At 50.3% G+C, this 13189-nt stretch overlaps 1 protein-coding gene across 1 annotated transcript; it reads right to left on the reverse strand.

Moving 5' to 3' along the window:
• Positions 1–1685: 1685 nt before the first annotated feature.
• On the reverse strand, positions 1686–8020 carry LOC117013463 (keratin, type I cuticular Ha2-like). The gene is made up of 7 exons (XM_033090644.1): positions 7553–8020; positions 6798–6880; positions 6478–6634; positions 5035–5196; positions 4830–4955; positions 3863–4083; positions 1686–1963 (listed from the first exon to the last, which is right to left on the reverse strand). The coding sequence occupies exons 1-7, from the start codon at positions 8018–8020 to the stop codon at positions 1834–1836; spliced, it is 1347 nt and encodes a 448-aa protein (XP_032946535.1). The 3' UTR covers positions 1686–1833.
• Positions 8021–13189: the final 5169 nt, after the last annotated feature.

Consider the following 13189-nt stretch of genomic DNA (forward strand, 5'->3'; position numbering starts at 1 on the left):
TGAAACTTTCTAAAATACCACCCCAGTCATGTCATCCTTGGGCTCAAATCCTGCAACAGCCCTCCCACTGTCTTCAGGATGAAGTCCAGGCTCTCCGTGGGGTAAACAAGGCCCCCCATGGTCTGACACCTTCCTACCATCTCAGCTTTATTCCCACCAGTCTTTCACAGGAACCTGCTGCTCCAGCCAGCAGGGCCACTCGCGGTCCCCTAGACCTGACTTCTGTTTTCTTGCAGACCCCACACACCTATACCTCTCATTTGCTCTGTAGACATCCTATGCCACCTTTCAGGTCCACCTCAAACGCCAGGGGCTACCTGAAACCTTTTCTGCTGTCCCCATGCTAGTACTTTCTCTCAATCTGTGTCGGTGTGTACTCTTTCTAGGTAGGAATTTGGCAGTGTAGCACAGTGGTTAGAAGAATTCTGTCGTGGAAGCAGCTAGACTTGGGTCCAAATCTTTGTCCTTGCATGTAACTGGGCAACTGACTAAACCATTCTCTGCACCTCAGTTTTCCACCTGTAAGATGGGCATGATTCTTACCTTACAACGTGGTCAGGAAAACTGCATAACTTAATTTGTGTCATGTGCTCAACACAGTACCAGATGTATCACAAGTGCTCAGTAAGTGGTAGTCATGGTGGTTATTATTATTATTATTATTATTATTATTATTATTATTTTATTAGGCCCTTACTGAGGAAGGAGTGAGGCCTCACACACACACACACACTGGTCTTAGCTCCCTCTCTAATTAGAAGTGTCTGAATGCCAGGAATCACTTGCATTTTTGGTATTCCCCTGCACCCAGCTGTAGTTTGCAAATAGTGAATACTCAGAATATGAATTGATTGATTTCTGGAACCCAAAAGCTTATATTTGAGTCCTGGATCCACCACTTACTAACTATGTGATCCTGAGGAGTCTCTTAACCTCTCTGGGCCTCAGTTTCCTCATTTGTAAAGGAGAGGTACCTTTATCATGTGACGGTACCTTACATGGTATGTATGTACCAGTACCTACAGGATATAAAGGTATGTAACGGTACCTTTATCATAATCGTTGCAAGGATTGAATGGGGCAGTAACAGGGTGTCTGGGGGACTATCACGTGGATTAACCAGCCCATGATGTAGAACCTACACCTCTCAGGCAATCAGTGAAGACTTTATGAATGAATGATCCCATTGTACCAGCTGTAATGAGGTTTAGGGGTGGGGTTATCACAGTATTATTCTCATTTACAGTTATTTGGCCTAGGTTTCCAGCAATTTAATTATCTCCCTCCTCTCTTTATGCTTTTATTACTTGGCTCTGAACCGATTGCCTGGTTTCAACTGGTTTCTGGCATGTGGGCCTTTTTGGCAAATGCCTCTCGAGCCTCTGTGGAAGCCGAAGGGGCATTAAAACAAATACAGAATTTAGCCACATTCCTCTGGACACCAACTGAGTAGTAGGATTGGCTGGTGGGTACAACATCATAAGTGACAAATAGAGAAAGACATGTTTGCAGGGCCACTGAATGAGGCTTTATTTGCCAGTGGACTAAGAACACAGGCTCTGGAGGCAGCAGAGAATAAGGATCAGCAAAGAGAGCCATTGGCCCAGGGACATGAGAGAGGCCATTTCTCAGAGATGAGGGCTAGGGCGTCCCTGGCAATATCGGAGCACCTTGTGGACAGATGGCTCACCTCCTGGCACTGCTCACAGTCTTCCTTGCTAGCCACCGCTGCTCCCACTGTCTTGGTGGCCACTGGACTGTGGTCACCCTCGGCTTGAGGAGGAACCAGCTGCCCAGCTCTGGTCCCTCAGGATCCAACAGAGCTGAGGGACTTCAGTAGCGGCTTGGGGGGCAGGGCATGCACGGCACGCAGACAGTGTGGGGCACACAGACGGTGTGGGACACATTGGGGGAGGGCGCACAGGGGGGACACGAGGGAGTGGAACACGGGTTACAGGGCAACCTGCAGAGGAAAGGCACGAGGGGGGATTAGAAAGATGCCTGAGCGGGCGACAAGTTCAGCCGGTTCTACGCCCGATACCTCCCAAATTCACCGACTGTGCAACTTCTCCACTCACTCCCCTGCTCCCAACCTCCACCGTCTTCACCTGTGTGACCCCAGTGGCCTCCTAACTGGTCTCTCAAACCCACTTTTGCCCCTCCTAACCATCAACTTGGTGGCCAGAGTGATCTTCTACAAACACAAACAGAATCATGCCTTCAGTGGCTCCCATTTGTTCTCAGGATAAAGAGTAACTCAGCTGTCACATCCTCCTTGAAGCCCCCCTGGATCTCTCTGTGTCAAGTACCTCCCATCATGTACCTCCTTGCAGAGTGATTTGTGATTATTCTATTTTGAGCTCTCTCCCTACTGGGCAGTGAGGTCAGCAGCCATGGATATATGCCCACCTGCAGACCTGGCCTAGAGCAGGCACTGAATAAGAATGTGTTGAAAAAGGTGAACTAATCAGTTAACATAAAAGGAACACATGCAAAGGAAAAAGGATGACCACAGAGACTGACAGGGCGCAAGGCCGTTAACAATACACTGGAGACGGAATAGACACCAAGTAGCCCAGATGCTAGACAGCCTGAGGACCATGGCTGCCCTGAAATGGGTTTCCTTTGGCGGGCACTGTATGTTTTTTAATTTGTTGAAAATATTTAAAATTCAAGGGAATTTAACATTTGAAAGAAATCCAGACTCCTAGCTTCCCTGGAACAATCAGGGGAATACTGCCACTCTCATGTGGCAGAAATGGCCCTGAGGGGATGGCACCCCCTCACTGAACAAGGCCTAGCTCCCCGGTTCTCATAGTCCCACAGGACCCATGTCACTCATATATGTTTTCAGCCTGGTCCTTGAAACACATGTGACTTTGCAACTCTTGCCTTGGAGGACAAGATTCTAAAGGTCACAGAAGCAAGGCTGAACGTAGAATAAGAACCGACATACAATCATAATGAGCCCACCAGGTGCTCCCGGTCCAGAGGGGTCCCACGCACAGACAGCCACCAAGTCCTGCTGATTCTACCCCACAGGGCTGATGCCTCCACGGCCCTGTTTCAGACCCTCCCTCCCTGTTGCTTATTACCTAGACCCTGGCCAAGGCCCCTGAAGAGAATCCCTGCCCAGTCCCTCCCCCCTCTACGCGGTCCTCCCTGTTGCCATCTGTGCCATCTTCCTGAGGAGCAGCTTTGAGCTCTCACTGACTCGGTCAAGAAGTGTTTACTGAGCATCTACTATGTGCCAGGTGCAGGGGATAAAAATTCTTTCTGTCTCTGAGCTCCAGGTACTTACCCTCTAGTGGGGGAAGTAGGCAGTTAAGCAAATTCTGTTATTTCCTACTCAAACAAAAGTAAGGCCTCCCAATTGCCTATAAAATAAAGCCCTGCCTCCCCAGTATGGTCTTCGTGGTTCTCCGTGAATGGGCCCCAAGGGACCTTTCCTGTCCTCCTTCCCACCCAGCTCCTCCCAGGAAGTGACCTATCATCCTCCCAAGTGCTGAAAATGTTCCCACCACCACCACCACCAGTATCATCTCCAGTGTCCTGTCTGCCTCCCTAAACGGAGGGGAACAACTTGAGAGCAGATGCTTTGTCGTCATCCACCTCGATCTTCACTCTGGCACCTGGCACATGCTGGGCACTTGGAAGAAGTTTGTTGACTTGGAATAGAACAGAATGATCCCCACTCGGCCAGGTTGGGGGGTGGCAGCATGAATACCTGCCTGACTTTCTTTGGATCACACGAGTTTCTTAATCACGGCAGGGTTCTACCTTAGGAATAGATCCAGGTGCTTCCTATGTCCCCCCACCTGCCCACACATCTCCCTGTACAGCCTCAGTTGGGCCCACGTACTTGCAGTCCTCGCTCTCCAGCAGGCCCCGGTACGTGTTGATCTCACACTCCAGCCGCGCCCGGACGTCCAGCAGCACCTGGTACTCCTGGTTATGCCGCTCCAGGTCCCGGCGGATCTCAACCAGCTGGGCCTCCACGTTGCTGATCAGGCACTGCATCTGGGCCAGCTGGGAGCTGTAGCGGGCCTCCGTCTCCGTCAGGGTGTTCTCCAGAGAGTTTCTCTAAGACAAAAGGAAAGACAAAATTACTATGAGGAACAGATCTATTTTCCATGGCCTTGTTCAGAAAGACCCAGAAAGAGCCATGTCTGTCTTTGGGGTTAGGAATGACCCCTCCCTACCTAAGTCACTGCAGAAACTAAAGCCCCGAAAAGTCGAGTGACTTGTTCAAGGTTAAGCAGCTGGTAAGTGACAGACCAGGGTTTGGACACAGACCCACGTGATCCTAAATCCATTACTCCTTCTTCAACCTTAGTCTGGCTTCAGGCTTTGGATCTGAGGTTCACCAGGATCCTTCCCTACAGCATCATGTAGAACAGTGGTCTTCAACCCAGGCTGCACGTTAAACTCACAAGGGAACCTTTAAAAACACACTCAGGCCCAAGCCCCCCCTCCAGAGACTCTGATTTCACTCTTTTGGGGAGGAACCTGGGCATAGGGTTTTTTAAATCTCCACAGGTGGGGGGGAGAAGCATGGGATTGGAAGGGAAGGCTAAGCAGAGAGCCAGCATTCTTGGGGAGTCACTTTCATAGTGGCACCTAACGCACGGCAGATTTCAGACATGCCCATTTCATCTCTGAGCTGGGTCGTGGGAGAAACCTCCCTCCAGGAGAAGTCAACTGGAAGAGCATCTGTGGTGGCTGAATCCAGGCCACCTCCTCCGCCTCTGTCCTGGATGCCTAAACCTACGCTCGGTGCCACGTGGGAGCCAGAACTGGGGGAGAGGTGCCCACTCAGTGGCACTCACCAGGCTGTGCTGGGCCTGCAGCTCAATCTCCAGCGTGTTGACCGTTCGTCTCAGATCAATGATATCCGACTGGTAGGTCTGAAGCTGCTCAGAGCTCGTGGCCACCTGCTGGTTGAGCTCCTCCATCTGCAGTGGAAGAGACAGGAGAGGCTGGGAGCGCCGTCTCAGGGACGCTGGGAGGCCGGCCCACCTGCGAGAGGCCCACCTGCATGTTGAACCATTCCTCCAAGTCCCTGTGGTTGGTCTCCACCACCATCTCGTACTGACACCTCATCTCTTCCAGCATCCTGTGCAGGTCCACGGGGGGCATGGCGTCCACCTCAATGTTAAGGCGGTCCCCAAGCTGGCACCGGAGGGCACTGACTTCCTGAAAAGGCACAAGAGTCCCAGGCAAGTGTGACGTCGCACAATCTGGGCTCACCTCCCAGGGAGACGTGAAAAGATGGAACAAAAGACGCTAAAGATGTCTACGTTAGAGGGGCCGTTTGACTGCACACCACTCTGTGGAATCCCAGCTGTCTTCCAGTTCCAGCTAGACACCCCCATGATGGGAGATGCACTCCAGGTAAACACTTCCTGTCACGTTGGCGAAGCCAAGAACAGAGTCATGGTTCGTTTGATCCGTTTGGGCTAAGATGGGAGACCCCTGCCCCCCTCCCCACCTGTGTTCATCTGGAAAGGAGGGCAGTATGAGCCTGGCTTCACTCGGTTCAAGGCCCAAGTTAGAGCAGGCTCCTCCACAGGCTTGGCTGCCAAAGAGAGAAAGTTGTCACGGAGGCTGCCCGAGTGTGCAATAACACCTCATTAGTGGCTTCTTGGTGAAGTTCCCAGTTCTCTGATTTAAGTGGGGTGAGTCAGGTGCCTTAGGGTGTTTGGCGAATATGTGGCGACTGATTGTTACTTTACACTTAAGCCTAAGGGAACCCAGCCAGGATTCAGGGGCACTTGTTCTTTCAAATCCCAAGTCAAGAGGCTGAGGGTCCACCCAGAGAAGGAGGGAAAAACACCAGAGCACTGGTGGGCGTAGCAACACACAGATACCTATAGAGTGGAGGGATTTCCCTCCAAGGACCTGCAGGAGAGAAGGAAAAGTCAAAAAGTAAAGGGTTGACTTGTGGCTTTTGGATTAAGCGTATTATATGCAAACAGAAGAGATGAAGGGAAACGAGGATGAGACAGAAAAAAAGAAAACCACTGTAGTTGCACTCTCCCCTAGAAGACATGGAGGTCACCCCAGCGGTCTAGCCCAGCAGAGATGGACAGACAGTCCCATGCGAGTTCCGGAACAAGCTCCCTGTGGCTCTAGCACATCACTCTAGCCCTGGAATTTGGCTCTCCTGAGAGAAACAAATGCAGTGGCAGAGTCCAGGAAATGAAGAAGGGAAGGTTGTTAGCATTTCTGAGCACCGACCAAGGGCCATGTGTTTCATACCCCCGAGCTCACTTAATTCTCACAGCTACCCAGTCTGATAATGTTGTCCCCATCTTACAAATGAGGAGGCTCGGAAAGCTTCAATAAATTGGGCAAAGTCACAGAAACAATACATGGCAGGCCTGGGAATCTCAACCCACGTCTATCCAACACAAACCCCCCCCGTTCTCTGCACTCTGCTTCCCAGGGTCACCTCAGCTTGACTTCGGGGCTCACCTCCTCGTGGTTCTTCTTGAGGCAGAGCAGCTCCTCCTTCAGGGACTCCACCTGGGCCTCCAGGTCAGCCTTGCACAGGGTCAGCTCATCCAGGATCCTGCGCACGCTGTTGGTGTCGGCCTCCACCAGCTGCCGCAGAGCCAGCTCCGTCTCGTACCTGCACGTGAGGGCAGGGACAGCAATGAGGGGTGAAACTGAATACAGAACTCAGGGGGGGAGACTCTGAACTGCTGTCACTTTTCCAACTCTCTCTAAAACTAATGCAAAGCTGTCCGAGTCTGTGCAGGAAGAGGGGCGCCCCATTGCCTGGCCAAACTTACTTGGTCCGGAAGTCATCGGCAGCCAGCTTGGCGTTATCAATGTGCACAACCATCCTGGCGTTCTCTGCCTTGGTGCACAGAACCTGGGGGCCAAGACACACAGAGCGGGGTCAGTCCAGGACAAGAAGGATAAAGACCCCACGTGGGGTGGCTGTTGGGGCTCAGCAGCCTCGCAGCCATCCCTGCAGATGCCCCTCTTCCCTGGAGCGTTGGGGGATGCTTAGTGAACTGCTAGTCCTTAGAGACGTGAGACTTACTTTTTAAGCACCTGGGTCTTGATAAATCCAAATGCCCCATTTTGGATGCAGTGAGCAGTATGAAGGGAAAGAATCTCGTTAAGTCTGAAGTCATTCATGTGACCGTTCAAAGGGTCCTAAAGAAGCACTAACATTTACTAAAAACACACCATGTCCCAGGGGCAGTACTTTACCTACATCAACTCATGGAATCCTCTTGACTGCCCCATTAGGAAAGCACCATTATTATCCCCATTCTACAGATGAGTAAACTGAGGCCTAGGGAAGGGAAAGGATCTCCCAAAGGCAGGCAATGAATCAATGGTAGAGCTGAGACTCTATCCCAGGCCTCTTTGCACATTAAGGGCTCTAGCTGAGTGCTCAAATTATGAGATAATTCTATGCCCTAGGGAAGTCTCTTTTCCCTGAACATGGCTTAATAAATTAATGAGAGTCAAATCTGGACTGCCAGCCATTCCAGTCACCTTCCCAGTGCGACTGTTCACCTCCTGCCCTCACCTTCTGCTGGAGTTCCTCGATGGTCCTGAAATAACACTGGTAGTCAGGACACATGGTGGGCTCTTGAGACTGGCAGGCCTCTTGGATCTTGCTCTCCAGGTTGGCATTCTCCCGCTCCAGCTGGCGCACCTTCTCCAGGTAGTTGGCCAGCCGGTCGTTCAGGAACTGCATGGTCTCCTTCTCACTGCCATTGAAGGTTCCTTCACAGTACCAGCCGCTGGTACCCGTGGAACTGGAGATGCCACTGGCAGGCCGGCAGCTGCTGGGCCGGCAGGAGCTGGGTAGGTAGGTCTTGGGGAGGCAGCTGGCCGGCCGACAGGTGGTGGGCATGCAGATGGAAGGCACGCACGTCACGGGCTGGCAGACGTACCCCAGGCACAGCTCAGGCCGGCAGCTCATGCTGCTGGAGCAGACAGAGGAGGGCCGGGGGCAGCTCTTGATGGAGGTCGGTGAGCAGCTGGATGTCATGTTGGGGAAGCCCCTTCTCCTCCGCTGAAGCTCCCTGGATCACCAACATCTACAGACCCCAGCCTGCGCAGGCCCTTTTATATCCTTGGAGTGAGGGGGCTCACACTTGAAAGTCATCGTGGGGCGGTAATGATGTTTACCCTCAGCCTCAGAGGAAGCTGCTGATTAATTTGTAATTTAGTATCCAATAAGGAGTTCCTTTCCTCATAAAAGAGGCCAAGCTTGTCATTTGGCTAAAGCAGGACTCTGGGCTCCTGTCATTGATCACCAGGGGAGAGCTTCCGGACACATCTTCAAAGGATCAACTCCATGCCTGGGCCCTCATTACCAGGGCAGAGCTGCCAGGAGACCACATCGGCCTCCTGGCCCGAAGCCACCAATGGCCTTGCCCACTGCACCCCCACCTGCCCCAGCCCTGAGAAAGGCTGCAGTTCTGTGGTTATTGGCCGCTCCTTTCAATGAGACAACTCCATGTGGGAAGAGGCCTGGCCCCTAAAGCAGAAAATGTGTGGGTGACAGAAGCTACACTGATACTGGCTGTGGTATAAATCCAGGAGATAGGAAAAAGAACCTCTGAGGCTTCTAAGCATGAATCATCTTCCTACTCAGGAGAAGAAATAATATCGGGGAAGAGAGAACAAACTCAAGACACAGACAGAAAGCGTAAAGCTCAGGGACATCTTTGCAGCTGGACACTATTGAGAAAGAGAAATGTAAGGACCCCAGTCTTGGAAAAGAAGATCAATGTCATGAACATCTCCATGAGGCAGACGCTGTATCGGGACCCTTTCTGGATCCTCCCCTTCAGTTCTCACTGTTGCACGTACAGAGTTGTCAAGTTCGATTATTGTTTGTTGAATAGACTGAGGTTGGACAAGCTGGAATAGGCTCTACTTTCCCTTTCTGCAATTGTGAACAGGGAGGGTTCATTTCAGGACCTCCGAGATGGGAAGCGGTTTGAATCAGCTTCCTTGAGAAGTGACACTTCGCAACCCTGGGACGAGCTATAAGCCAGGAGATTAGGAACAGCTCTCTCCAATTATAGAAGCCTTGGGCATCCCTTAAGAAAGCAACAGGCAAGACCAGTGGTTTTCAGTTCTTGCCTGCAGTACTCGCCAGCTCACGTGCTTCGTGTTTAATATGTGTGTGTTATATAGCCACCTCTCATTCACTCATCTTCTCAACGTAATATTGGCGTATAAGCACTTGTCTTGTTTTTGATTACATTTCTGGAAGTGTTGGTGAAGGGGCAGGAAAGAGAAAACCCCACCCAGCCCTACTCCCTGAACTTCATTGTTTAAACAAAGATAGAGGTGCTACCTTCTAACTTGTTGTGTGACCTTGGGAAAGTCACTTGACCTCTCTGGGCCTCCGTTTCCTCATGCAAATTGAAAAGGTTAGATTAAATCATCTCTCAGTTTGATTTCCTACAACAACCATAAATTCCAGTTCCTTTGTCTGGATTAACTATTTAGAGAAGACAGTGGCATCAGATGGAAGGAAGTGTGGCGGCAATCCCAGCTACATGGAATAAGACTCTTTGGACCACGCTTCAAAATCATAACCAGCACTCATTGAAAGCACACAAGTGCCAGGCACTACGCTGAGTCCGTGGCATTCATTTGCACATCTCATCCTCCCTTTAGAAAGCTATGAGGTAATTAGTATTGTAACAAGGTGTGGCGGTGGTTCTCATAGTATGGCCCCCGGAGCAGCACCATCAGCATCACTCAGGAACGTGTTGGAAATGCAATTTCTCAGGTGTACCCCTGAACAACTGAATCGGAGCTCTGAGGGCGGGGTCCAGGCCTCTGTATGTAACTGGTCCTCCGGGCAGGTTTGAGAACCCCTGAGGTTATAAGAGCACCTGCCACCACAATTCCTCTTGCAGAAACATAACTGTCTTTACTTGAAAAAATACAGTAAGAAGTTCTTAGGGTAAAAGGTGGGATCCCAAGTGCCTTGATGTTCACTGGCAAGGCAACAGAGGGAGAAAGAGGAGAAGAATTTGACGTTCCCCGGACACTCATGTCAGGAAGGGGTGAGAGGAGAGGGAGGCAGGAGCCAGAGGGAGAGGCGCCAGGAGGGTGGTGAGAGGCTGTGCACTGGATGCTGTCCCACCCCGTGGTCCCCAAGAGATCCTCAGCAAAGGCCACTGTATTCAATAGATGTAATAAAGGAGAGCGGAGTATTCAAAGCCACAGCAGACCAGGTTTCCAGCCACGGTGCCAGAGCTGGTGTACGCTTCACAGGTGAAGAAGCGGGGACAGGGAAAGGTAGCTCCAGCGCGAGAGGATATGCAGTCGGTTTTCAAACCCAGGTCTCTCTGAATCCAAAGCCTTTCCTTGTACCCTGGCTGTCTAAGGCCAAAGCAAACTGTTGGACAAATATTAAACGGGGAGGGAGAGCAGGGAAAGTGATGCACGGAAAGCCAAGAAAGTGAGAGAAAACAAGGAAGAAATACTGGTGAGAGTTTGGGACTAAATAGGTCGAGGATGGAGATCTATTTCAATAAATAAAGGGCACATAGGATCCATGTTGGGGCCTGGCCCAAGACTGTCTCCTTCCCTCCACTCTTTGAAAAAACATGACGACTCCAGAGAAACTGATACAAGACCTACAAAAACTGAATTTAGGTAGTTCTATCATCCAAAAAGCCAGTGTACCAACCTACCCGTACACATAGCAACTTCCATCAGTTCTTTAGTGTCTTATCATTAAATATAAGCAGAAGGATCACCAGACATTTGAGAAAATTTTCCAACATTAAAAACAAAGACAACACAAGCAAACAAACAAAACAGTGAGAGGAAGTTGGGGGGAAACAAAAACAACGCAGACTCTAAAACCATCTATTAAGATTAGATATATATATATATATATATATATATATATATATATATATATATATATATATATATATATATACCTGTGTGTATTTTTTGTAACCTCAGAGATAATTTCTCCTTGAAATAAGAGCTGGATGTTATAAAAGAGGAACAAAGAATAAAAAATTGCTCTTTGGAATTAAATACATGATAACTGAAATTAAAAATTTAGTTCAGATGTTTGAAATTTAAGGAGAGAAAAAAGCCAGAACTAAGGAAAAGTCAAAAGGGTAACATGGGGATCAGATAGCACCAAGGTCTACATCAGCGCTGCCCGAGCCCCCTGAACTCCCAGCTGCCTTGCCAAAAGCACTTCCACCTAACGCATGAGCTCTCCACCCTGGCTGCATGTGGGGATTCCTTGGAGGGCTTTTAAAAACCCCAACACCAGGCCATATCCCAGACCAATGATGTCAGGATTTCCGGGGCTCAGACCAGGCATACATATTTTTTAAAGCTCTCCAGGTCATCCCAATGTGTAGCCAAGGCTGAGAAACTGGCCAAATGGAAACAGCGTTATAACTAAAAAGCACAAGTGAATGAAGTAAACAGTGATTCCAGGCAGGGCTACACAGGGTCGGGTTAGCTCCATCTTGGAGGGAGCTAGGGTGGGTTTGGCAGCGGCTTGTACACGAGCCCATGTGTTCAAGAGAACGTGCACCTACTGCTTGCTGACTGTGGCTTCCCCCACGGACTTCGCTCTGAGTCAGAATCAGCTAGTAAGTCATCTAACTTCATATACATTTTGGCTGGCCTGGTTTACCCTGGGTATCGCTGCTTGGAAGAAAACCTCAGAAATGAAAGCCCAGGCAGGGAAAAGGTGGACGACCACTGTCAGAACAATCCAGGCCTCCAGGTAGAATAGAGTCCACGATATTGACCAGTTTTCAGATGCTCGGCAGATGCTCGGCAAAGCGTTAAAGACCTTACAGCACAGTAAGTGTCATGTGTCCTTTTACTGATGACGAAACTGAAACTCAGGAAGGGACTACCATCTGCTAAAAGCTCTCACAAGCAGTAAGTGGTGGGGCTGAGATTTGAACTCAGGTCGGTGCAACTCACGTTTGGAGCCCATGTTCATCACACTGATCCGTGGCCCCTTTTCGCTGGCCTCCTCCCACCACTGAGGTAGGTAGGAAAAGAGGCAGTGAGTGGGTTCCTTCCTGTCCTATCCCAAGGCCTCTCTCCAGTGCAGGGCAGTCCTGCCACTGGCACCCAGCACTCTACCTCGCCCCGGGAAGCGCTCAGTAAGGGTTTGTTGACCATCCTCCTCAGCAAAACCAGTCAAGGTGTTCTGAGAAAACCAAAGCTGAGGTGGTACAGGATGCCTTGAGCGATGGGCTGGCATGAATCGAGCTCCATACCCTCCTTTACGGAGGCTGGAAAAGGGAGGATTCTTAACCCGAATCAGGGTGAACTATCCTGGGTACCTTTAAGAGGCGGAGGGGCTCAGGCCCACCTTAGTCGGCATCTTTCCCCCACCTGTTCTCCACGTTGGGTGTTATTACAACGCTCTTCCTATCACTGAAGTTCCTCAGCACGTGCTCTTGGCATCTTATAAAGAGCACATGGCCATCGGGGGACAACCCGCCTTCCTTTCTACCTCAAAATCTTGCTTTCATCCTTCTCCGTTTCCCAGTGGGATTGATGGAACTTGGTATTTGCCTTGTCTGTTGGGGGAGGACCTTCTGGACACAAGTGAGAGCCTTTGGGTCAAGATGCTAGGAGCTCCCACTGCCATACGGACATGCGTTTGTACCCAAAGTCACTTGTGCCTCCTCAGATGCCAAGGGCACACAAGAACATGATGAGTCTCTTAAAGACAAAAATCTCTGAATTTACGGATAGAAGTCACAATGGCCTGTTCACTCTCTCATCTCCTGCTTTTGGCGGAGGATGGGTTTTTAGAGGGGTTGCTGAACTGGCAGGGCTGTATGACAGGGCCGCAATGAAAGAGTGGGTTTGATGTAAACACTGCTAAAAGTACCTTGGAATGGGACTTCGTATTGCTGTTCTTATGAGGACCACGGACATGAAGCTCATAATGTGGCCTAAGATGCTTCCCAATGAACGGGTCCCAGCTCTGTCCATCCTTCTCTGGGATCCCAGAGTGACGGTGTGTACTAAGAGGGTAGTAGGAGCGGTCTGGTAACACCTGTCACCACACTACTCTTGGAGAAACGTCTTCATCAGAAAAGCTGAGCAAAAAGCCCCACTAGAGACCTCTACCCACTCCAAACAGAGGCACAGGGACGCCGTCATCCCCAGCATCGTACATGGT

The sequence above is a fragment of the Rhinolophus ferrumequinum genome, chromosome 21 (genome assembly GCF_004115265.2).
Source record: "Rhinolophus ferrumequinum isolate MPI-CBG mRhiFer1 chromosome 21, mRhiFer1_v1.p, whole genome shotgun sequence".
NCBI lineage: Eukaryota > Metazoa > Chordata > Mammalia > Chiroptera > Rhinolophidae > Rhinolophus > Rhinolophus ferrumequinum.